Genomic DNA, 25,606 nt, shown 5'->3' with positions numbered 1-25,606 from the left:
TCCAGAAATACTCTGCCAAATGATAAACAAACTGGACAGCAGAATTAGAACTAGGGGTGCAACCAGCGGAAATTGTAGAACAGCCAGACGCAAAACCACATTCGGACAATCATCCTTTGTAGCAATAGGCACTAAACTGTGGAATACACTACCAACAGAAATCAAAACATTGACAGAGCTCAAGGTTTTTAACTCACAAGTAAAACAATGGTTGAAACTGAATAAACCCTGTGAACATTGACACACGCTCACATACACACATTAATCATTGTCCTTGTTTTATTGTTTTTATTTTTATTCATTTATTTATTTATTTTTTGTTTTATGTCTACTATGTATGATCCCTGTATTTTTATTCATGTGAATTTTTTAGGAGATGCCTAATCAGGGACAGGGGTTGCAAATTAGTTTCGACTAACACCTGTATGCGTGGCATCTGTTTTATGTTTTTATAATATGAAACAATGTTTTTAATGCATTTGTCCTTAATTAAGAAATAAAAAATATACTCCAATACACAATATAAAATTATACTAGAGTCAGACCCTAGAATGATTATTTTGGAGCATTCCGAGGCACTTTGTAAACTGACTGCTTCTCAACAACGCTTTGTCTCATGTGGACTAATAGCAGCAAAAAAACTCATAGTAAAATTTTGGAAGGGTGCTGAAGTTCCTCCAGTGAAGCTGTGGATTTCAGATTCAACAGACACATTGCACCTAGAGCGTATTAGGTTTATCTTGAGTGATAAACTGAAGCAATTCTCAAAAATATGGTTACCTTTTATTAAGTTTCTTGATCAACAAACAATTGGAACATAAACATAAAAATCACACGTACCCTGATGGGCAGGTTAAAGGGTGGGTAGATGGGCATTTATATTTCTATTTATTTTTGCCTCTTTTTGTCTTTCTTTTTTTCCCTCTTCTTCAACTTTTTATATTATGCTTGTAAAAAAAATTCAATTTAAATTTAAGCAGTTCCTTATTGTGTTTAAATGTCAAGAGATATTCACAAATGCTTTCAATAAAAAATATTTGAAACAAAAATGTAGTCAAATGTGTGTGTGCGTGTGTGTGTGTGTGTGTGTGCGTGCGTGCGCGTGTGTTTACCATGATCACCCACCAGGATGATGTTGACACAACGGTGCAGTTTCATCTGTTTAAGTCCATTCATTAGTTGGCCAACAATTCTGTCAATCACCCTCAGAGGGTTGTTCAACTGAAACGCAACACACACAAAGATAAACTAAATGTATGTATGTGTATCTTTTAGTGTGGTTTTTGTGCTTTCTCTGCATACCCACAAATCCCCATGTTTACACACAAACACAGATACAGATTCAAACAGTACTCACTTCTGTGCTCATGGGCCCCATTTTGTGTCCATATGTATCTGGTTGTTCAGAGTGCATGGCATACACGTAGGGCCTGAAACAAGATCAAAGTCACATTGGTGATGTGTTTGTGCTAGCTCAGGGGTGTCCAAACTTTTTTCTTTTTCACTCGAGGTGAGATCTATCGCCTCCCTTCAAGTCTATTAAAGTTAGCAAAATCAATTAAATGTTAATAAGTTATGCTTGATAATTGAGTATGCTTAAAAAAGATAAAACTGTCTACATCACATCTTTACATTAATGCAGTTTCATTAATTTTGTAACAAAAAGGGGTGGCATTCCATTCTCAAATAAGCAGGCTCGGATTGCTTCTTCAGGATGGTGACCCAACCCCCTTCAGCCCTGTATTAATGGGTGAAAGCTTTATTTCAAGCTTGTTGTGCAATAAGTTAATGGTCTTTAATTGGACTGAATTTATAAAGTAGTTGGGCTTATTATAGTGAGGACATATGGTAAAATCTGGGAAAAATTTGTTATCACTAGATTTCTTCACCAATGTTTTTGTCAAGGTGTCTTATAACACATAATACAAAGTTGAAATTCAACTTCCATTGGAAAATCTGTGAGAGCTGCTGAAAGTTGGGGTACTTTACACTGTAACAAGTGCTTTACAGTGCATCATTTGCAGTGGTGGGAAAACTAAATTTACTCAACTACTGTTATTTAAGATGTACTTGCTACTTCTACCCCACTACATTTCGTAGAAAATTATCGTACTTTTTACTCCACTTAATTTATTTGAGAGTTGTAGTTAGTGGATTCTTTTTAGATTAGGATGTATAAATACATTAAACCAGAGCATCCTATATCCCCCCCCCCCACACACACACACACACACACACACTCCCACTAATCATTTAGTCTTTAACCTTAAAGTGGCTACGAGTAACTTTGTCGGTTGGTGGCCCCTTTGGACAAAAGCGGTAGTATTTTTACGACGGCCGCTGTCGTAAAGCTGTTTTCTAGTGCGTGCCGGCCGTGCAAGTGTCAAAATATTAGGACACAGTATAGTGCATGTCCGTGTGTTGAAAGTGTGAGGGCACGGACTCTTTTCGGCTCCGTGAGAGTGGTTAGTGACCCAGCATCAACTAATGCCAGTCAGTGCCACACACACCTGATTGCAATGAGTTGATGCAGTATCACTAACCACTCTCAAGCTGAAAAGCTGAAAGATTCCGTCTCCTCAAGGAAAGCGAATGAACGAGAGACGGCAGTTAGTATGGATCACGATGAGGTAATGTGTTTATGTTGTTGTAAATATTGACTATTTCAGATGAATAATGGTCATTTGATGATGATGAAGCAAAGTAAACTTTGTTCTAGTACCGCTCATTAATTTAGGAGTAAGTCTTCAGGACTTCACTCCCGTGAAATTGTGTACACGTTGCTTGGCAACGCCCTCCTCCCGCCCATCAATCACTCTCCCTTTTAGCTTTTCTTCATTGAATTTTATTTTTTTCTTTGATGGTCCAGCCCCGTTATCAGTCATTATGACGACAAATAACTGTCTAAAACAAGGCCCCCGTTCCCCTTCCCTCACCTGGAAGGATAGGCTTCTCAAATCGCATTGCTGCGCTACACTGAAATCTGTGACCAATACGAATATGTGACCAGAGCCTGCATGTGCAAGCCGAAAATCGGACTGGGTGGGCGACCAGACCAAATGCAGTAATAAAAACTATATCAAAACGTCTTACTTTGCACTGATGGTCTCGTTTGCTGTTAAAGGCAATTTATGATTAACAGAGTAAAAATTAGGCTGTTTTAAAGATATTTAAATAGTTACTCATAGTGGCTTTAACTTTTTATGTGGAGTATTTATATATAATATTATGATATATAATATGATTGCATCAAGCATGAGAAAAGAGGAGTTAAGTCGAATGTAAAGCAGAAAAAAAGGGAAAACTGATTTCACCTCTCCCCTTCAGGAAGGTGTAGCCACTGCAGCATTGTCAGTATCCGCCTCTCCAATGGGATAGTCCTAGAACACACACACACACACAAACACACTGTAATACTGGTACATAACATTTGAAGAAAACTATAGCTACATGTGGGAAAAAAAGCCAAAGACACAGGCGCATGCACAGATAGACCCCAGGTGGTGCTCAAGCACCTGCCCCTTTGGCCTCTGACTTGATATGTGCCCTTTGCAAAGGGCTTCCTTTTTTCTATCATCAATTAGAAATTAAATGTGTGTTGTTATAATGCCCGATTAAACTGCGTTTGAGTTCATATTCAGCGAGACTGTAGGAGCCCCTCCCTCTCCCTCTTCGACTTCCCTTGTCAAAGCCACCACATCATATTGGAGAGCCACGTCAATCACAACCGTCATTGGTAACAGTCAGGTAACAAGAGTGTTTGCCCTAAGCCTTGGCATTATTTCACTGTTGTGAAATTTCACCATCATTAAAACATCTCAATACAGGCAGCGGTAGGCGATAATGACTGATAGGTGAACGTACGAGTGGGTGTGCGACAAGAGGTGCACGCTTTTGTGACGGGCGAACAAACAGGTCACCCAGGACAGACCTCCTTAAATTACATTTGAGTTCTTATTCTATTTTATATACATATTTCTATAGAGAATCCAGCTCCCAGTAGGCTACATGATGTCAGCCAAATCTCTCCAGTGTCTCCAAATTATAGACTACTAGACAGGACACACAGGAGACAGTTGTTAACAGAGCACAAATATCACCAGATTTAGCCTCTTAATTATCCTCCCTAAGTGCACCAGATTGATGCAAGATCTGCTGGGTAGATTGTTTTATCCAGTATAGAGGACGATGATAAGATAATATTAGACTTAATATACAAATAGTACGGTAATTGACAATAAAAGTAGACTCTTTGACATAGAAAATGGTGTTGCAGTGTAGGCTACTTATTTGTGTTTCTTATTGTCATTCTCTTGAAGTCACCAGAATGCATCAAACAATGGCTTTGAAGCTCAAATTCAGCTTTGGTACTATAGGTCTCTATAGGTTGGCAAGTATGGCCAGGGTTCCCCTACTGCAGTCTTAATTTAAAACCTTAAAGCCTTGTGGTTTTTGTCTGTAGGATTTGAATTGTCCATGTAGTGCATGTATAATGAGCCTATATTGCACCTATAATAAAAAAAAATTAAACACTGAAATTGAATTAAAACATTAACTGGAACCAAAATGCAGGTAAAACTTCAAACACATATCAAATAATATAACCGTTATAAACATATAAATAATTAACTATAAACTAAATGACCTCTTGCATTAACATGCTCCTACTGATAAGCAAAAGCTTTACGATATACTCCAATAAATAATTGATTCTCCTATCACACTAGCTGTAAGCAACCACCGAATTGTGATTTGAATAGAATTGTCCAGAGCCTTTAAAAGCTCAGAGTAAACATTTACTGTTTGTTTTTGGAAAGCACAAGAATGATCCTGAGCGGGTTACCACTTTTCTGCTTGAGGACCTGCCCCTCAAAATGTTTGTGCACGTCACTGCAAAGACATGAACACATAATAAGGCTTGTCGTCCTATGAGCCATTGAACTCCAAGCTGTTTAACTCTCAAAAAGCCTCATTAAATTCAAATATAGCGTAGCACAAATTAAAAGCCAACAGAGTGTTTAAAGGGTCTGAAGCCTAATTTTGTCTGTATGCTGCCTGTGTAGTCAACCAGTCAAGCTACTGGCTGTTGTGCGGTACACAGCTGTCAGCCATTAAGCAGGACTGAGGTATGAGGCACTGGGGGCAAGGTGCTGTGTTAACACTTGACAGCAGGTGCCTCTCTCCATGTTTGCTCCCTTTCTGTCTGCTCTATGTAAACACTTTATACAAAACTATTTCCCCACAACTCATTCCACTCCTCTTACCCTCATCCCAGCCCCTGACTGTGTGTGATGACACGAAGCATCATCATGGTCCATCAGGGTGGATTAAAGTTCCCTGTTTTCTTTTGGCCTAACAGACAACAACAAAGAAAAACGCAGACTAACTAATCAGCATGTTCCATATTTGATCTGCGGTCCTTGTTCTTTGTTATTGCTTTTTATCTGGTTCTTGTTGGTCTAACTCTGTTGACATTGCTGTCCCTTTTTCTGGTTTTTCTTGCGTAGCAACTTTTGCTGCATCCACACCAAACGCATTTGGGACGGAAGGGGTGGTCACTTTGCATACAAAGTCAATGTACAGACGCAAATAGACGCAAATCCTTCTCGAGCGAAGCGAATGATGTGTTTGGCGCGGCGCGAACTCGCGAAACTCGCGCCGCTCATTCACGTCTGGAACATTTGTGCACATTTTTCACAGTGTGCACATTTTTAGCCAAGTGTGAATAAATTGCTGTGAACTAAGAACGCTTTAAAAAATATAAATAATAATTGTTTATTTCTATCATTTAAAAAAAATGCTAAGTGAGCGAACAAGTTAGTTGTACTGGATTTTTCAGTTAATATAGTAAATGTTTGAGTTTGTCAAGAAAAATGCAGTAATATTCCTTTTTTCACTTTCTTTAAAGTAATAACACATTTGACAAATGTTTATTTATCTTTGGATTTGGAATAGAATGTGCAGTGTCCCCAATGCATTTGCGTGTATGGAAATAAAAGCTAATATTAGGATTTTGATCTTTACTCACTTTTTAAAACAGACTGCTATTATTTTGAACAAAACTGTTAATCTGGCACATATTTTGAAATTTACATTAAAGCTGACTTTGAGTAAACTCAGCCATCAAGTTAAAAACCTGGGTGAATATACAGTCTCGTGTGAAAGTTTGTGAACTCCTTGAACCTTTTGGAATTTTATTTATGTTTACCATTATTAATTCATTTTTATCAATACCAGTATTTTTTATATGAAATAACAGATGTTTGTTTATCAATTCAAAATTTTTCTTTTCCAGAAATCAATTGTTAAAACACATAAAACAAATGATTTGCCAACTGTTGTATGTGCAAAAGTTTGTGAACCCTGAGCTGCATTGCTTAACCCATTGATGACTATGGCAATCTAGGATGCATGTCCTTAATGCCTGAGGGTTTTCTGAAAAAATAGTACGAATTGTCAAGTCTACCAAAACCTTAATATCTAAGCCTGTGTAGCACATAGAAACATGAAATAAAATACATTTAAAAGTTAAGGTTCACAGGTTTTATTTAAACCCTTATTAAGCATTAACTAACCATTAATTAATGTACCCCTATTGTAAAGTGTTACCAAAGATCTTGTATCCTTTCTGAGAGGGCATGCATGATATTTTTTCTGCAAACAAATGGTTAATATGACAAAGTTGATAGTTGGTCTTATCTTTACAGAAGACATCTTTGTATTTTGTTTTATGTCAGTTGAATTTTGTTTCAAGTTGAATGCAAATGAGCACAGTTAATATTCTAAAAGGCACAAGCTCTTCCTTGACTGTTTTCAGTTTGTGTTTTTAGGGAACATAATGGCATTTGGGCCTAAAAAGGCAAACTTTTTTTTTAGTCCGGACCAATTAATGTGAAAATTGACAATTTCCTAATCCTAAAGTACTCTTGATAATCTTTGCACACACTAGACACACTTCTGATCAGATATTTAAGCAGGTTAATACAAATAAACAAATCTGTACTTATTTTCTCACACAATGAGAATCGATAAGCAGAATCGGAATCGGAATCAAAATCGTTAAATTCTTATCAATTCCCATCCCTAGTACAGATGCTAATAGGGATGGGAATTGATAAGGATTTAACGATTCTGATTCCGATTCTGCTTATCGATCCGATTCCTTATCGATTCTCTTATCGATTCTCTTATCGATTCTCATTGTGTGAGAAAATAAGTACAAATTTGTTTATTTGTACATATTTGTATGTTCCCTAAAAACACAGACTGAAAACAGTCAAGGAAGAGCTTGTGCCTTTTGGAATATTAACAGTGCTCATTTGCATTCAACTTGAAACAAAATTCAACTGACATAAAAAAAATACAAAGAAGTCTTCTGTAAGGATAAGACCAACTATCAACTTTGGCAAATTAACCATTTGTTTGCAGAAAAAATATCATGTATGCCCTCTCAGGAAGGATTTGAGATATTTTATGTACATGCTGGTCTAATGTGCAGCGCGCTGTTTATTATTAATATAACGGCCCGTCATCAGACACATTTGCACATCGGTCGCTCCTCAATTTATCCAAGTCTTTTTTTTGTATGGGCAGAGATCGTTATTTTAAGTGTGTAGTTACAACGTTTTTTGTTTAACTTTATTGTAGGCTACTGTTTCCTTATCACCGGACCGCTGTGTTCCGCTGTGTGTTGTTTTGGGTTTGTGTCAACCACCTTGCGTAAAGGGTGCATTAGAACAGCTGACAGGAGTAAAAAGAAAAAGGCACTCGCCTTTGTATCTCTCTTCCTTTTTTATAAGCCCGCCCGCTGTTTATTATTAATATAACGGCCCGTCATCAGACACATGTGCCAGATGTTTTTTGCACATCGATCGCTCCATCAAGTTATCCAAGTCAGTGCTTTTTGTATGGGCAGAGATCGTTATTTTAAGTGTGTCTTTATGAAGTTTATTGTTAAACTTAAGTGTAGACCGCAGAGTTCCGCTGTATGTTGTTTTGGGTTCGTCTCCACCCGCCGTGCGTAAAGGCAGGATTATAACAGCTGACGGGAGGAAAAAGAAACAAACCAGCTGACGAACGTGAGTAAACACTGCGGGGCTTAAGGCAAGAAAACCTTTTTGCTTTCCTTTATGCTGCTCTCACCTTTTTATCTCTCTCCCTCTTTTATTAGCCCACAGATATGCCTACACACACGTTCATTCTCACACATTTTATGTACAATGGGCAATTCTGGTGTCGACGAGACAGGCAGCGGACATTTAAACGTTTAACCGTCAGGATCGCCGTCTGCTCGCTTGCGCTCGTGCTTGTGCACGTGTCATTTGACAAAATGGAAACTTTACATTTGTTGTAAGTGGCCGTATTGTCGTCTTTTCAAGTGAAATAGAACCAACATTAAGAGAGATTCTGTCCCAACGCCATGTTTGCTGCGTTCTGAACCAAAACAAAGCAGCGTGTCAAGTGTCAAGTCATGATGCATTTACAACGAGCGGAACCGATAAGCGGAATCGTTAAGCAGGCATGTTAATAGTGCAAAAAGGAGCGGGCTCAAAGGACAACCCTGCCGGGCTGTGATTAATTAATCTAAATTAATCGCATACTTTTATGACACTTTTATACCTGTTTATAAACAGCTGTATGGCCTGCTACAGTTTGTTTCTCTCTCTCTCTCTCACTCTCTCTCTCTCGTAACTTATTTCTCCACAACAGACAGCGCTGCACTGCCACATATGCCTATGCCGATTCATTCACCATCGTCGTACTCATAGGCAAAAATATTGACACACACACACGGGGCGGGCGGCGGGAGACGAGACAGCTAGCAAACAAGATTGAGACACACAGAGGAAGATTGAGAGATAGGCTACTGTTTTGAACCTAAATTGTTGCACCACTAAATCAATAATGCCCAGACACTGCGGAGAATAAAGTAAGATGTCTTCCTACCTTCATGCTTATTTTCCATAGAGCCCTCGGCCCCGCCCTTTCCTCTGCTTCTCTCTCCCGTTCACCCTACAGGTGCAACTCGGTGCAGCTCACCGAGCTGCGCACCACTTTTGCACCGGGTCAAAGGGCATTATAGAAGTGCGATTAATCTGCGTTAATTTTTTTAATCGCGTTAATTTTTCTGTGATTAATTAATCGAAATTAACGCGTTAATTTGACAGCCCTAAATATAATATAATATAATATAATATAATATAATATAATATAATATAATATAATATAATATAATATAATATAATATAATATAATATAATATAATATAATATAATATAATATAATATAATATAATAAAGAGCCCAAAGTAATTGCACTCAAAGAGGCAAGGCTGGGTAATGTACTCAGGGAAATATTTTGTAGACTTACACCGGCCAGAAGAAGGTTGCAGCCTTCACTCCCTGTTTGAATGCTGTGATCCAGATCTAGGAGACAAACATTTAGTTCTCATTAAAAAATTAATGAATTCTGAGACAGTTTAGTAGGAGACATTAGGAATGTAGCCTGGAGACAAACAATAGCATGAGCGCTAGAAAAGCAAGGTATATCTCTCAAGTATAAATAAAGGTTAAACGAAAACTTAAAATTAAAATGAGCCTTCAATACATTATTGCACTGTTGTACAGTTCTCTTCTTCTTGATATTCTACTCTACAAACGCCACCAAGTGGACAGGAGTTGGAAGCAACAGATTATATAGTAGAGAATGCGCAGGTGGCTCCAGTCCACATACACACATTTTGGGCTGCACACGCTCAAATATCACGCATACCAGCAGCACACAGAGTATGAATTGGCCTTTATTCAATATAACCTTCTCTCTAGAGAGGCTTGTATAGCCTCGATTAGTGCACGCACCAAGGCTACATAAGAAGCCCTTCTGAATGGATGGATGATGCTATGCGCTGGACTGAATGTTATGTTGTAGTTTTGACCATACTGGGTTTTTCTAGATATAACAGCGTTACGCCCCCTGCGTTGTTAAATAATAATAAAAGAGTTGAAGTAAAAGTTCTTATCCACGCTACTTGACGAAACTGTACAGTTATTATTATATTTCAGTTTTTTTGTTATTATTATTTGCACTATCCTGTTGCTGCTGTAACCCAAAAATGTCCCCACTGTGGGACTAATAAAGGATTTCTCTTATCTATCTCTTATCTTACTTGTTACAGTACTTTACTTCAAATCATTCTATGCTCATTAATCTTCCTTCAAGCTTTTTTAATTGTCTGTAAGTTAACTTTTCTCCACAAATAAAATTTGTCTGGGCCAGTGTCGAAAGTGGTGATGAGACCTGATTTTTATAGGCTTTTTTAGTTTTCATAATGTAATGTGAGCCCAAAAATTCACCTTAAGGAACTGTCCTTTGATGTATGTTTCTGCCTGTGGGACATTCTTTGACACAGCTAAATTTAACTTGACCTAGACCAGGCTAGTTCAGAAGCATAAGTTACCATGGTTACAAGGCTAGGATACATATATAAGCCACATTGATGGAACACACTCTCACTAAATTAGGCCGGCCTCCTCACACATCCTACCTCTACTGCGCGTCTGCGTCTGACTTTTTTTCACTGACCGTGTAATCAACCTAGAGCGGCCACACATCCAACCTGTGACGCACTGACGATGCCCGTCGGAGGCGAGTCTGCAGCGACGCTCCACTTCACCTCAGGAGGCTCGCCTATTTTTATCTGAGAGCCGCGCGTCTCTCTTGGGTCTCTAGTTTAACTGATAGAGAAATACTCTGCTGAGAGTCATATTGACTTCATCCCGGCAGCTTTTGCTGTAGTTTCACCATTTCCTGGTGTGTCCCTTTCAAAATAAAACTTCCAACAAGCGAAAATGTGGCAAATAAACAGATTTGAGTCTCACAGATTACTGTTGAGACTCAATATTAGACTCAATATAAATCATGTGCATCATAAATTACATAAAATAACTTCATTTTTAATGGGAATTATCTATGAAAACTCTATGTAGAAAGATCGGGCTTTTAGAAGCAGCGCTGCTGAGACGTTCCATGTGTGGATGAAAAAAGCGCGAGAGAGGCAGCAGCAACGGAAGGCGACGCACTCCAGAGGTAGACGCAGGATGTGTGTGGAGGCCGTTACACAACTCTCACTAAATCAGTCTTCCCTTGGCCCAGCTGTCCTGTGAATCCTAACACTACATTTTACCATGTGTAATGTCACACATGGTAAAATGTAGGGTTAGACAGTGAGACCATAAAACACTCTTTCTGCCTTTTCCAAGGCTAGCATTAACCGTTTTCTAAAATGTTTGCACATTTATACTACATGGGATCTCAGCGTTAAATACACCCTCATATTTCCACCGGTGAAGTAAGTTTTTTAAATTTAATAAAATATTTGACTTCCACCCATCTACTCTGTCAATGTCCTGTGTTTGGGTTCTCACACGCACAATCGTAACAATTGATAGTGGTAAAGATCTCCATAGGGCGGACTAACACTAGGCCCGCTGTGCTGAGCCCGAGCTCATTTGCATACTAGTGTCTAGAACGTTTGGCTAGTGTGACCATGCCATCCGTATTCCAGCACGGAACACTTCCTTGGCCACGGAACGCTTGGGAGAGTTGTGCCCGGGCACGGTACAGATGCTATTGAAATGACACACACACTGATACGCAACGTGAGCTGGAAGACGTCCTCGAAGCAGCGCTGCAGCAGCAGCAGTTAAGGCGTTCCATGTGTGGCAAAAAAAAAAAGCGCGAGAGAGGCAGCAGTATTGTTCTGTGTTGTTGTTCTTCATTGTTGTTCTACTAACTCTGGCAGCGAGGACGCTTGGTCATGACGTATGTATTGTATTACGACGTGATGACTTATGTATGACGGAGCAATCGTGCCCGGGCCGCGGCCTTTGGGAGCAGTGTGACCACGGGCCAGCGGGGGAGTGGGGGGAATCATACTGGAGCACAGAACAGGCAAACTTGCCTAGTGTGAGTGCGCCCTTAGTTAGCAACGCATCCTGACTACTTATTTTGTTTACATCACGGCAGCAAATGAAATGAACACATTATTATCATTATCCATAGCCACAGTAAAAATAACAACAAAAGAAAATCCGGTAACACTTTATTTGAAGGTGTATTCAAAATAACTTGTCGATTGCTTTGTTAAGACAACCTGACATAAGCTAAGACAAAATAACTTGTCCATGTCTTTGTAATGACAACCTGACATAAGCTGAGACAAAATATATTATTGATGTCGACTTGACATTAACCAATAACATGACCTGTCATAAACATGTCATAGTAGGCTTAATTATCAAATGTAAATGAACAATTTCGATTTATGTGGTAGGATTATATTAAACTGTCATATGCGGAACGTTTTGACATTGACTGTCATGAGACCTTTATTATACTGTCATGAATGATTATTTTGGCCTCAAGTAAAGTGAAACCATTTGTACATTTCAATAACATGTCATGAAGCGTTATTACACTGTCTAATTTGGACATTTACTGTCATGAGACCTTTATTATACTGTCATGAATTATTCCCTTATTACCTCAACGTAAAACAATTTGGACTTTTCAGTAAATGTTATTACACTTAATTACACACACAACAGTGTTAACTGCAGTAGTAGCCCCTTTATAGATGTAACATGAAGCATGTCAGTATTAAGAAAGAGGGGCGCGGCTCCGCTGCGACCCTGCAGTTACACTATCTCCTGTCCACCCATGTTATTGTCACTGTCTTGTATGTTTCTTGGAGAGGTGTGTACTGAAAAGGCAAATTTCATTGTGCTGTAACGGTGCATATGACAATAAAGCTATCTATCTACAGTGCCTTGCAAAAGTATTCATACCCCTTGAAATGTTCCACATTTTGTCACGTTATAACCACACACATACATCTATTTTATTGTGATTTTATGTGATAGACCAACACAAAGTGGTGCATAATTGTGAAGTGGAATGAAAATTAAACATGGTTTTAAATTTTTTTTATAAATAAAAAACTGAAAAGTGTGGCGTGCAAAAGTATTCAGCCCCCTGAGTCAATGCTTTGTAGAACCACCTATCACTGCAATTACAGCTGCAAATCTATTTGGGTATGTCTCCACCAGCTTTGCCCATCTACAGACTGACATTTTTGCCCATTCTTCTTTAAAAAATAGCTTGAGCTTCAGATTTAGCATCAGATTGGATGGAGAGCATCTGTGAACAGCAATTTTCAAGTCTTTCCAGAGATTCTCAATTGTATTGAGGTCTGGACTTTGACTGGACCATTCTAACACATGACTATGCTTTGATTTAAACCATTCCATAGTAGATCTGGCTGTATTTTTAGGCTAGTTGTCCCTCTGGAAGGTGAACCTCTGCCCCAGTCTCAAGTCTTTTGCAGAGTCTAACAGGTTTTCTGCCCTGTATTTGGCTCCATCCATCTTCCCATCAACTCTAAACAGCTTCCCTCTTCCCTGCTGAAGAAAAGCATCCCCATAGCATGATGCTGCCACCACCATGTTTCACGGAGAGGATGGTGATGTGCAGTGTTAGTTTCCGCCACACATTGCATTTTGCATTCAGGCCAAAAACTTCAAGTTTGGTCTCATCTGAATATGCTGTGTCCCCCGCATGGCTTGTGGCAAGGGTTGGAGGAAGGTACTCTGGTCAGATGAGACCAAAATTTAAGTTTTTGGCCTTAACGCAAAATACAATGTGTGGCAGAAAACTAACACTGCACATCACCCTATACACACCTTCCCCACAGTGAAACATGGTGGTGGCAGCATCATGCTTTGGGGGTCCTGTTCTTCAGCAGGGATAGGGAAGCTGGTCAGAGTTGATGGGAAGAAGGATGGAGCCAAATACAGGGCAGAAAAACCTGTTAGAGTCTGGCAAAGACTTGAGACTGGGGTGGAGGTTCACCTTCCAGAAGGTTAAATACCCTAAACATACAGCCAGATCTACTATGGAATGGTTCAAATCAAAGCATAGTCAAGTGTTAGAATGGCCCAGTCAAAGTCCAGACCTCAATACAATTGAGAATATCTAGAAAGACTTGAAAATTGCTGTTGACAGATGCTCTCCATCCAATCTGATGCTGAATCTGAAGCTTGAGCTATTTTGCAAAGAAGAATGGACAAAATATATCAGTCTGTAGATGTGCAAAGGTGGTAGAGACATACCCCAATAGATGTGCAAAGGTGGTAGAGACATACCCCAATAGACTTGGAGCTGTAATTGCAGCGATAGGTAGTTCCACAAAGCATTGACTCAGGGGGCTGAATACTTTTGCACGCCACATTTTTCAGTTTTTTATTTCTAAAAAAATATTAAAACCATGTTTCATTTTCATTCCACTCCACAATGATACACCACTTTTTGTTGGTCTATCACGAAAAATCCCAATAAAATAAATGTCCGTGTGTGGTTTTAATGTGACAAAATGTGGAAAATTTCAAGGGGTATGAATACTTTTGCAAGCCACTGTATCTATCATGTGGAAAATACCTCAACAAAAGCAATATAAGTCCAGACTGTCTGTTTTATTTTCTTTGAGACATTAAACAAAAAATATATACATACACTTAAAACAAATAAGAACCACTTTAAAATCAAATGCACTTTCCAGTCCTTAAATGAACAATTCAAAGAATAAAACAGTGGCTTTAAAATAAATAATATGTTATAATGGCTGCTAAAAATCACCAGGAAGAGATCAGCTTAAACACAAAAGGAGGGCAAATGGCACTCAGCTTCCAAACTTTGTGGGCCTGTTAGCTTCAGCGTATAACTAGTGCAAACTTTTAAGTGAATACGATGCTTTAACAGGCAGATTGCAAATCAGCAAATCATAGAGCTATTAGCACACACAATAATAACAGAAATATACATTAGATCAGGTTGACGTAAATAAAAGATAAATAAATAAAAGAGACTGTGTAGGCCTACTGCCCTGGCAGTGCTTAGTATGGAGCATAACAGGCAGCTAACATTTAAAAGCCCGATAAAGAATAAAAGACACAAGGCTTGACTTTTCTTGTTTATTCGTAAATCTTGTATTGGTAGGTTTTTCTTTGTAAAACTGTAACATAGACATGAAAAAATAAATCAATATACACAGACAGTACCAGACCTATACAGACAGTAGACAATACAAGGTAAGTATACACAACTATGCTATTCCTATTTAAGTATAAAACAGCACATGACTGTAAAAACCCAGCTTAGCGTATGACAAAGTATAGTGAGCTAGCAAACAATTAGCTCCTGTAGTAGTCTACATGCTAGCTAACAGAGCCACATGTGCAATCAAATAAACATAAAAGTAGCTTACTTTACATTCTTACACCTGAAAGCTAATGTTAACATTACAAACTAACAACACTTACAGACAAATAGTCTCCAAGGCAAAGGCGTAATAAAGAAATACTCAGCAGCATGTATCTGTAGGCTATGTTGATCCTGTAGACTGCATAAAACTGTGAACCAAATGTAAGCTACATGATGAAACACCGGAGATTTGGCGCGAAGATCCTGTATGCAACACATGACAGAGGGCTCACTGACGCTTTTTCCAAAAAACAAGATAAAATGAAAATATATAATATAGACATATAAGTCAGTAATTATTGTTGTATAGCAGTTTTTCTAAGTAAATATGAAGTGTTCACATTTTAATTTTACCTTGGTTTTTGGAAAAAGCGTCAGAGTGAGCCCTCTGTCTCACGTATTGCATACAGGATCTAGCGCCAAATCTCCGGTGTTTTATGTAGCCTACATTTTATTCACAGTTGTATGCAGTTCAGGAACACCATAGCCTAAGCCTACAGATAAATTCTGTTGAGTATTTCTTTATTACGCCTTTGCCTTGGAGACTATTTGTCTGTAAGTGTTGATAGTTTGTAATGTTAAAATTAGCTTTCAGGTATAAGAATGTAAAGTAAGCTACTTTTATGTTTATTTGATTGCACATGTGGCTCTGCTAGCTAGCAGGTAGACTACTACAGAAGCTAATTGTTTGCTAGCTCACTATACTTTGTCATACATGCTAAGCTGTGTTTTTACAGTCATGTGTTGTTTAATACTTAAATAGGAATAGCATAGTTGTGTATACTTACCTTGTATTGTCTACTGTCTGTATAGGTCTGGTACTGTCTGCGTATATTGATTTATTTTTTCATGTCTATGTTATAGTTTTACAAAGAAAAACCTGCCAATACAATATTCACGGAGAAACAAGAAAAGTCAAGCCTTGTGTCTTTTATTCTTTATTGGGCTTTTAAATGTTAGCTGGTTGTCATGCTCCATACTAAGCACTGCCAGGGCAATAGGCCTTCACAGTCTCTTTTATTCTATTTATCTTTTATTTACTTCAACCTTATCTAATGTATATTTCTGTTATTATTGTGTGTGCTATGATTTGGTGATCTGCAATCTGCCTGTTTAAGCACCGTATTCACTTAAAGTTTGCACTAGTTATATGCTGAAGTTTGGAAGCTGAGTGCCATTTGCCCTCCTTTTGTGTTTAAGCTGATCTCTTCCTGGTGATTTTTAGCAGCCATTATAACATATATTATTTATTTTAAAGCCACTGTTTTATTCTCTGAATTGTTCATTTAAGGACTGGAAAGTGCATTTGATTTTAAAGTGGTTCATATTTCTGTTTTAAGTGTATGTATATATTTTTTGTTTAGTGTCTCAAAGAAAATAAAACAGTCTTGACATATTGCTTTTGTTGAGGTATTTTCCACATGTAATCAGCGGCGGCTCGCCCATAGAGGGCGATAGGGCGACGCCCTCCTTGAGCCATACCAACAAAAAACAAAAATATAATAATGATAATAATAATGATGAAAAAAAAATACAGTTTTTACCTGCATCTAAGTCTGAATATCATTGTACAATCAGCGTCTGTGTTCTGTACTGTCACTCTGGGGCGATTTCGGGCTGGTTGAAAATCGCACCCCAGCGCTCTCGTAGAATTCAATGTAAAACTTATTTTTTCAAACTGCAGGCCTCGTAATGCAATCTCTATGGGTTCCGGGGGTGATCGCCGTAACGTGTTGTCGTCATACGTACAGTAAACAATGAACCAATTACAGTGACTGAAACAGTCACATGTCCGGTCTGCTACCCAAAGCGGTCATTTTCAAGACCAACATAACTTTATATCAACGCAGGCTAGGCTGGCAAGCTACTTGATCATGTCATTAAAAGGACTAGGTCCTTCCCAGACAAACTGTAACCATTAAGCAAGTATCTACCAAGATGGATTGGGGGATCGTATAAATGCGGATTTTCACGGGGCTCATGACATGTTATTGGTTAATGTCAAGTCGACATAACCAAGACATCAATAAGATATTTTGTCTTAGCTTATGTCAGGTTGTCATTACAAAGACATCGACAGGTTATTTTGTCTCAGCTTATGTCAGGTTGTCATTACAAAGACATGGACAGGTTATTTTGTCTAAGCTTATGTCAGGTTGTCATTACAAAGACATGGACAAGTTATTTTGTCTCAGCTTATGTCAGGTTGTCATAACAAAGATATCTCAGACAATGTCAATGTTGCAATAAACGTGACATAATTGAACGAATGACACTTTATGACAACAGTAACCATAATGTTCATAATGTTCATGACAGGTGTCATGACAGTCTTATGACAGTCTTATGAATACACCTTCAAATAAAGTGTTACCGAAAATCCTCGTCATCTTGTGTGCATCAATACATAGTGTGAATAGAACTACAGATGGTAAAAAGAACAGAGAGGCGAGGCGAGACAATACTTACTGGCTGCCCTCCCCACCATCGGTGATTAAGTTTCTCTTTGCTTCTCATGGTGAAAATGGCATTGAATACAGGATCATACATGGAATTGCCAACAATACCATGCGACTCTGGGTAGAGACCCTGAGAGAAATTCAAATTGAGATTATGCTTTAGCCAGTAACACTGGTCAAGTGCACTTGGTGTTTATTTTTTTGTACAAGAATATTTAAAGATAAACTATACCGTATATGCAATCACTGGGTGATTCTACTTCCTAAACAAGCTAAGCTTTGTGTCAGCTTTTTATTTTTTATTTTCTTAAATGCAATTGGCCACACACTTTGTTCCTCATACAAACCAATCACAGTACCCGCTCTCAGCTTGTTCTCAAGTGGATAACCAAATAAAGTCACCCAGGTGCACTCTTTCATTCAGACCAAATTGTGCTTTTGGCGAGAAGGAGATTAATCTGTTGCTAGATGATGGAGAACAATCTGCGACCAAATCAGAGAAGCCATGGCCATATCTCTAGACAATGTTCCAGATATCAGAAATGAGTCTTACTGCTTCAAATGTTTAGACTATGTTTAAAGCCAAACAAACTACATCTCTGCTGTCAAGAACTCTCTGTCCAACCTGAGAAAGCACGTTGAGGCTTAGAAAGGTTCTTCTCTCTCCAGATAAACATTTTGTATTACGTTTTCCCATGTTGTCATGATTGTAAGTTTATGAGTTGACCAATGATTAAGATGTAATTTTATAAAATTATAATGTGAGCAAAATATGTGTCACTATGCTTCTCCATTTGATCCCATTGTGTTGTTGGAACCAGAGTTCTACATTAATCCTTTTCCTATATCTATCAAAAATCTACGCTTTGTACTTTTAATTACTTAAAGTGGCTATGAGGAACTGTGGCGGCCCCTTTGGACAAAAGCGGTAGTATTTTTACGACGCCAGCTGTCGTAAAGCTGTTTTCTAGCGCGTGCAGGCCGCTGCGAGTGTCAAACGATTAGGACGCAATATAGTGCATGTCTGTGTTGAAAGTGTGAGGGCACGGACTCTTTTCGTCTCTGTGAGAGTGGTTAGTGACACTGCATCAACTAATGCCACACACACCTGATTGCAATGAATTGATGCAGTGTCAATAGCCACTCTCACGGAGCTGAAAGATTCCGTGCCCTCACAGAAAGCGAATGAACGAGACGGCAGTATGGATCACGATGAGATAATTTGTTTATGTTGTTATAAATAATGACTATTTCAGATAAAAAAATGGTCATTTGATGATGATGAAGCAAAGTAAACTTTGTTTTAGTACCGTTGATTCACTTAGGAGTAAACACTACATGACTAGTTCACTCCCGTTAGGTTGTTTACACCCTCCTTCCGCCCGTCTATCACTCTCCCTTTTAGCTTTTAGTTGTTCTTCATTGAATTTTCTTTTTTTCTTTGATGGTTCTGGCCCGTTATCAGCCATTATGACGACAAATAACTGTCTCAAACAAGGCTCCCCTTCCCGTACCTGGAGGAATAGGCTACTCAAATCGCGTTGCTGCGCTACACTGAAATCTGCGACCAATACGAATATGTGACCATAAAGCCTGCATGCGCAAGCCGAAAATCGGACTGGGTGTGTGACCAGACCAAAGGCATTAACAAAAACTATATAAAAACGTCTTTCTTTGCACTGATGGTCTCGTTTGCTGTTAAAGGTAATTTATGATTATCAGAGGAAAAATTATACTGTTTTAAAGATATTTAAAAGTTCCTCGTAGCCGCTTTAAGTATTTTCAAGCAAACAGCTTTGGTACTTTAACTGGAGTAAAAACTTAACTGCGCATGTTAACAATTTTCAACAGAAAAATCTTATTTGTAAAAATTAGCTAATTCAAATGCTAACTTTTTCTGCTTCAGCTGTAGCCTCAGCAACATGAATGTTGACAGCATCAATGCTCCTGTGCCTACCGTAGCCAGTGAATAAAGATTGGGGAAAGTTTTGGAGGGGTAAACAGGCCTCATGTATGGAGCATGTGTTCCACATGTTCCTGAAAAGAGAAAACAGAGTGAAAATCAGTTATTGACTATCCCTTACCCTGCTCATGGCTCCATAAATCACAATTTCAACAGTTTTCAACAAAATAGCTAAACCAAATCATTCTCATAATCCCATCCAGGTCTTACTCAGTTTCTCAATGTTGGGTATAACCGCGCTTCCTCTCTTCATGTAAGAAGCTCTAAATCCATCCACTGACAGCATGATGAGCGGCGGGCGCACAAACCTGCCACACACACACACACCAGCAGAGTAATGAATGGGATTATATGATGGTTGGTCAGCTGAGTTCATTTCTCATGTGCTCTCTTTATTCACTACTTAGATGGAAACGTACCCAGCTGGACATTCAGTTGTCTTCATCTCCTCACACTCATCTTGCAGCCATGAAGTGTCTCCTGAAAGAACACAGTCAGAGCAGCATGTGAAACAGACTAAATGGCTAATAATGGACACAAACTGGGGAAAGGCTGGTTTGGAAAGGTAAGAAAAAAGCAAATCAAAGTCCTGATATGCACATTTAGTTAATGCTGTATATTAAGATTACCGAACGAGTTAGGGTTAGGGTTACCTAACCCCAACCCTAACACTTTAACTAACTTATAGAGTGGTGACCTTGAATTGAATTGAGTTATCTTAAATGGTTGAATAAGACAGACCAGGTCACCACTTTATTTGAAGGGTCACAAATATGATGAAGTCATGAAAAAAACAACATTCATTCAACAAAACACATGTGTATATAAACTAGTGCTGCCAAACGAATAAAATATTTAATCGCGATAAAATGCATTAATGTCATAGTTAACTCGCGATTAATTGCATTTTTATCTATTCTAGCCTAAATGTCCCTTGATTTCTTTTTGTCACGTTATGTTTACTTGTTTGAACCCCACCGGTTAAAAACACCAATGCAAACGGAAATGATGTACGTGTTGATTTAAATACAGAGCGGGTAAATGGAATCCGATCACAAGTAGACAAAGAAGTCACATGTGGACAGACAAGTGTAAACACACGGACTGAGAGCTGGCCACCTTTGATCGGATTCATGGGCGTAAAATTGCGTATGGACGGTGTGGACGTGTCCATACCAATATTCAAATGTGCTGAAATTGTCCACATCAATATGAGTAGGATATGACAACGACGAGAAAGGGTTAATGCGTTGCCTCTTTATAGTCCCGCCTTATGTATTTTGTGATTGGCTTTGCCTCCTGTTGGTTGTCGTGGGTTGTGTTTCGGTAGCGGTGATTGGTTGCTTAATTTGAGAGCGGTAAAACAGCTTCTGCTGTCATTTCGGAAGTGTGCTAACGGCTACATTAGCATTTGGTTAAATTATATGCAGTTTGTTCATTATGAGCCACCGGAGCCACCGTACTGTGTTGCCTCATCCAATCAGAATGCCCGGTGGGCTAGTTCACTTTTACCTCCTGTTTGTTACTGTATCGGAGCGCAGTTTTTGAATGCTTTGATTAAATGCAGTCGTTTAAACTCGGTGTGATCCTTGACTCATACAAACACATAAGAACTTTCTACAAGGAGGGCATAACAATAAGTAGCAGCTATGTCAACTTTGCGCAGATATGTAGTCACTGGGACTGTTCAGGAGAAAAGCCCAGTTGGACCTCAGCAGCTGATCACGGGCGTAAAGCCGAAAGAGTGTCCCTCAGTACCCAATGCGATCGCTGATTAATGAATGAACAGTAAAAAAATATTTAAAATAATTGTATTGATTATGGGGCCCATTGTAGTCCGGAAACCAAGGCAATTGCCTACGTTTGCCTATGGCTAGATTCACCTCGTCTGCATGCACACACACACACACACACACACACACGCACACACACACACATCGTTATTGATGAATGAGAGGGTGATTTATCTCATAATTATGAGATTTTTTCTCATAATTATTACGAGTGTGCTAACGGCTACATTAGCTGTGAAACTTCTTTTTTTTTGGTGAATGCTCACCGTTAGCGCTGTGCAAATTGCGCACTATATATGCCTATTGATTCTGCTCTGCTATGTGCTGTAGTAAAGATAGGTCGCCTTGGATCAATTAAGCCCCCGTAGACCGCGAGCATCTTGTCTTTTTTACTCGCGCGAATCACCATTCTCTGCAGTCGTCACCGGCTCGCCGAGGCTCGGGCACGCTCCCCGGTTCACTCGTAAACTAAAAGTCCGAGTCGGGGACAGCCCTACTGTGAAATATAAGCAGCCAAGGATGTATGAATATAATACGTTTTTTAGTGCAAAACTATTGATAGCCGCTCAACTCTTGACTAAACTGTAGGCTATAGATACATGATAAAACTGGTTTGGTTAATAAACTAGTGAGCGGTTGGATGCTGGGTCTGGGGCGAGGGCATTTCGCCAAATTGTGTGACGTTTCGCCAAAATGTGTCCCCACCAATATGAACATCAAAGTTACGCCACTGATCGGATTACCAAAATCACATCATAATCCCAGGTGGAAACAGGGCCTCACTCACATCACACTCCGTTCCCTTTCTGGATATGTCTTGCATTATTAGCTGCCATTTATATGCCATGGCAGATCTCTAGGGCTTTCTTAAAAGACAATGGGGGGGGGGGGGGGGTTCCCCCAGCAGGCGGCGCTGTATGGCATCATTATTCATCCCGCAAACCAATCTGCCATGGAGCATATCATCCAACACTGCCACAAAGTTGGCAACAGACTGACCTTGCTTCCGGAAAAAGCTGTGAAACTTAAACCGCTGGACTATCACTGAAGGTTTTGGATTGTGGTGGTTCACAAGCCGGGCAAGTTCATCATACGGGATCTCCCCTGGTTTCCACGGTGTAGCCAAGTTCCTTAACAGCTTGGAAGTCCTCGCTCCACACGCGCTCAAGAGTATAGAGCACTTTTAAGCCTCCTCAGTAATCCCATCAGCAAGGAAAAAAAGTCCCAACCTTTTTTTATACTCCAACCAGTCTTTGTTTCCCTCCATAAATTCACTGATAGTCCCAAATATAGCCATTTGCACTTGAGGTCCCTCGTCACCATTCATGTAGCCGCCGTGCTAGCCGTCTTGCTAGCCTCCGAGCACGCTAACAAAAATAACGGAACGACACGTCCAAAAATACCCGTTTTCCTCATGGCCAAAAATATGTGGTAACTTCTGCCCAATACAGGCGGATGGCCAGGTTTTAAAGAAGGAATACTCTAGGCGTAATGACCGTTAATAACTTTATATGTTATGGCACATATCACACCAACTGGTGATAGCAGAGGTCCTCGCCCTACCCGTCCTCCAGCACTATTACTTGGCAGCCAATGCCCGTGCCCTTACCTACTGGAAGGACGCATATCCTGATGAGCTTAAAGATACAACCCCATCATGGTTAGCCATAGAACAGTAAATGAGAGACACTTCTCTTCCATCGCTACTCCATGCAGAACAAAAACCTCTAGTATCTGTAGTGGTTACAGGTCATAGTTTGTCTATAAGTTGCATAAAATGCAACAATAAGTAAGGATAGGAGTTTCCTCCTGTTTTGGCTATCAAGAAAAATAAAATAAAACAACAGAAGTTAATTTAATTTATCTTCGAACGGGGCACCACTCAGAGTTAACTGAGAAAATGATAGCTTTACCTAAATCAGTCTCATAAATGTTATTAATTGAATTGATAATTAAATCAATAACTATAAAAAGTTATTAATATTTAGAAGGACAAATTAATTCTTAATGGAAGTGGCAATGTTCATTCTTATGCAATATTAAAGAAACCAACACAATTAAAAACACACGTAATTTATTTACAGAAGTAGTAAAATCAACACATCTAAAATCAAACTAAACTAACAAATGAAAAAACATGTGTCTGTGTGAGTGCATGTCTGGATGTGTTAGTGTGGAGGTGTGTGTGTGTGAGTGTGGAGGTGTGAAAAACATTTGTTCTGTGGGGGGGAAGCCTGAGGCTCTGTGTCTCCAGTTCAAATCAGTAAATATACATTTCCAAGTTATCAGTCATTTCAGCCATAGGTTCTTGCTAAGCTAAGCTAACTGCCCAATGGTTCAATACGATACCAGACGTTGTTTGAAGATCTGGTAGCAGGAGAGTTGCTGGGAAAACCAGTTTAAGGTTGCAGAGTTTGGGTTTTCAGCAGGTCTGGGGCCTCATTTATAAAGCTTTGCGTGGGATTCACGTGGAAGCTGGCGTACGGAAGAAATGTAGGATGTACGTGCGAACAAAAATATTCGGATTTATAAAACAGTGCGCACTCACGTCCTACGCCTGTTTCCCTTTATAAATCACAATCTACTCTACATGTGGCGCAGCCTTTGCGGGCTTCACGTACCGCCCATATTTACCCATACATAGTCATCGACACGCCCGAATTAATATCATTTACTGAGTGCATGAAGGCGGTAGTGGCAATCGCCGACTGAAAGGGATATGGAAAAATAAACTCCACACGGTGTGGATCACTGCGGTCACCCCGAAGTACCCGTTGGAGAAGTGGCGAACAGGGAAAATATAGTTTGGTGGCAGTGTGAGCGTAAAGGCGATAGAGTGCAGCCTGTGGCGATCTCTGTGAACGCTGTGGCCGAAATAAAAAGAAGTGATCCGACATAAAAGTGGACGCAAACAAGTGCATATCCTCACACAACAGTGTTTGTGCCACGAGCGGGGGGCACTGAGACCCCCCATGAGATACAGATTCGGAGAATTCATCCCGGGGCAGTGACGGGCGGCGGAGGGTTAATAATAAACTTCACAGTCCCTTTCAAAACACAATTGCGACGTGCTTAAACACAAAGAAAAACACATAGATAAAACGGACTAAAAGCCGTGAAAAAAATCACAGTAGCCTATGTGATGTACAGTAGGCTTATCATTAGTGTATGAAAAGGTGCACTCCTGTCTGCCTGACTGAGGCATCGAGAACAGCGTCAGTGTAAAAGTAATAGGCTGTATTCCACCTCAATATTATCAGAATTAATTCCACAACATGCAGATAGGTTATTCTTTAATAACTGCAGAGCTTATTCGAACGTTGCTATTTTGATTTTATTTGCACTCATATGTCTCCGTTTGTAGGCTATTTAAGATCCTAATTCGTTTTGTTTTTGTTGGTATCACTCCATGGAAAAATCCGTGGAGGCATTTGTTCATTAGTTGTAAGAATGGCTTCATCCGTTTTGCAAAGGAACTCCCAATATATGATAGACCTACATGGCTTATAATAGGCCTATCTGGATACATTTTACACAAACACATTCGTTCTCGCACTTCATACATGTGCCGACGGAGTCGCCGTTTCTCCTTTCTCCACTTTCTGTGCGTACGCATGGGTCAGAGTTTGCGTGGAGGACCGCACATCTCCCGTCAAGTTTGGTTTTTATAAATCCCAATATTTGCTTAGAAATTGGCGTGCGCCCTCTTCTGGGCGTACGCAACGTTTATAAATGAGGCCCCTGGTCCTGTCGTGATGCAGTTCGGATGAACTGGTGCTTTCTGGATCTTCAGTAGAGTGTGTTCTTGGTAGTTCTTCTTCTCTTGAGGGCCTTGTTGCCAGCTTGGTTTGTTCCCTTGGTTGCTTGGAGCAGCAGAGAGGGCCTTCACGGCTGTTTGGACAAGCTGTGCTGTAGGGATCCGGTAGAGCACTTATAGGCCTTTCACACCAAAATGAACCAAGAGTCAGTTCCAGGCTGGTGTTGGGGTCAGTTCAAAACTGGTTACAGCCTTATCCCAGTTATGAACCGGTTGGTTTCACATCGACCGGAGACAGCCATGGAGCCGGCAAGAGAGC

At 39.6% G+C, this 25,606-nt stretch overlaps 1 protein-coding gene across 1 annotated transcript in view; it reads right to left on the bottom strand.

The window, feature by feature from the left end:
• enpp2 (ectonucleotide pyrophosphatase/phosphodiesterase 2) overlaps positions 1–25,606 on the bottom strand; it is a gene marked incomplete at its 5' end in the record, with an annotated part of 223,128 nt that overhangs the window by 134,870 nt on the left and 62,652 nt on the right. Inside the window, 8 exons of the mRNA XM_080038824.1 lie at positions 1,113–1,221; positions 1,358–1,430; positions 3,315–3,380; positions 9,370–9,425; positions 17,785–17,904; positions 19,732–19,811; positions 19,948–20,045; positions 20,157–20,217. Of these exons, the coding sequence (XP_079894950.1) occupies positions 1,113–1,221; positions 1,358–1,430; positions 3,315–3,380; positions 9,370–9,425; positions 17,785–17,904; positions 19,732–19,811; positions 19,948–20,045; positions 20,157–20,217 (663 nt within the window). The remainder of the gene's footprint in view (positions 1–1,112; positions 1,222–1,357; positions 1,431–3,314; positions 3,381–9,369; positions 9,426–17,784; positions 17,905–19,731; positions 19,812–19,947; positions 20,046–20,156; positions 20,218–25,606) is intronic.

The sequence above is a fragment of the Ammodytes marinus genome, assembly GCF_949987685.1.
Source record: "Ammodytes marinus genome assembly, chromosome: 13".
NCBI classification, from domain to species: domain Eukaryota; kingdom Metazoa; phylum Chordata; class Actinopteri; order Uranoscopiformes; family Ammodytidae; genus Ammodytes; species Ammodytes marinus.
This window is presented reverse-complemented; position numbering and strand designations above follow the sequence as displayed.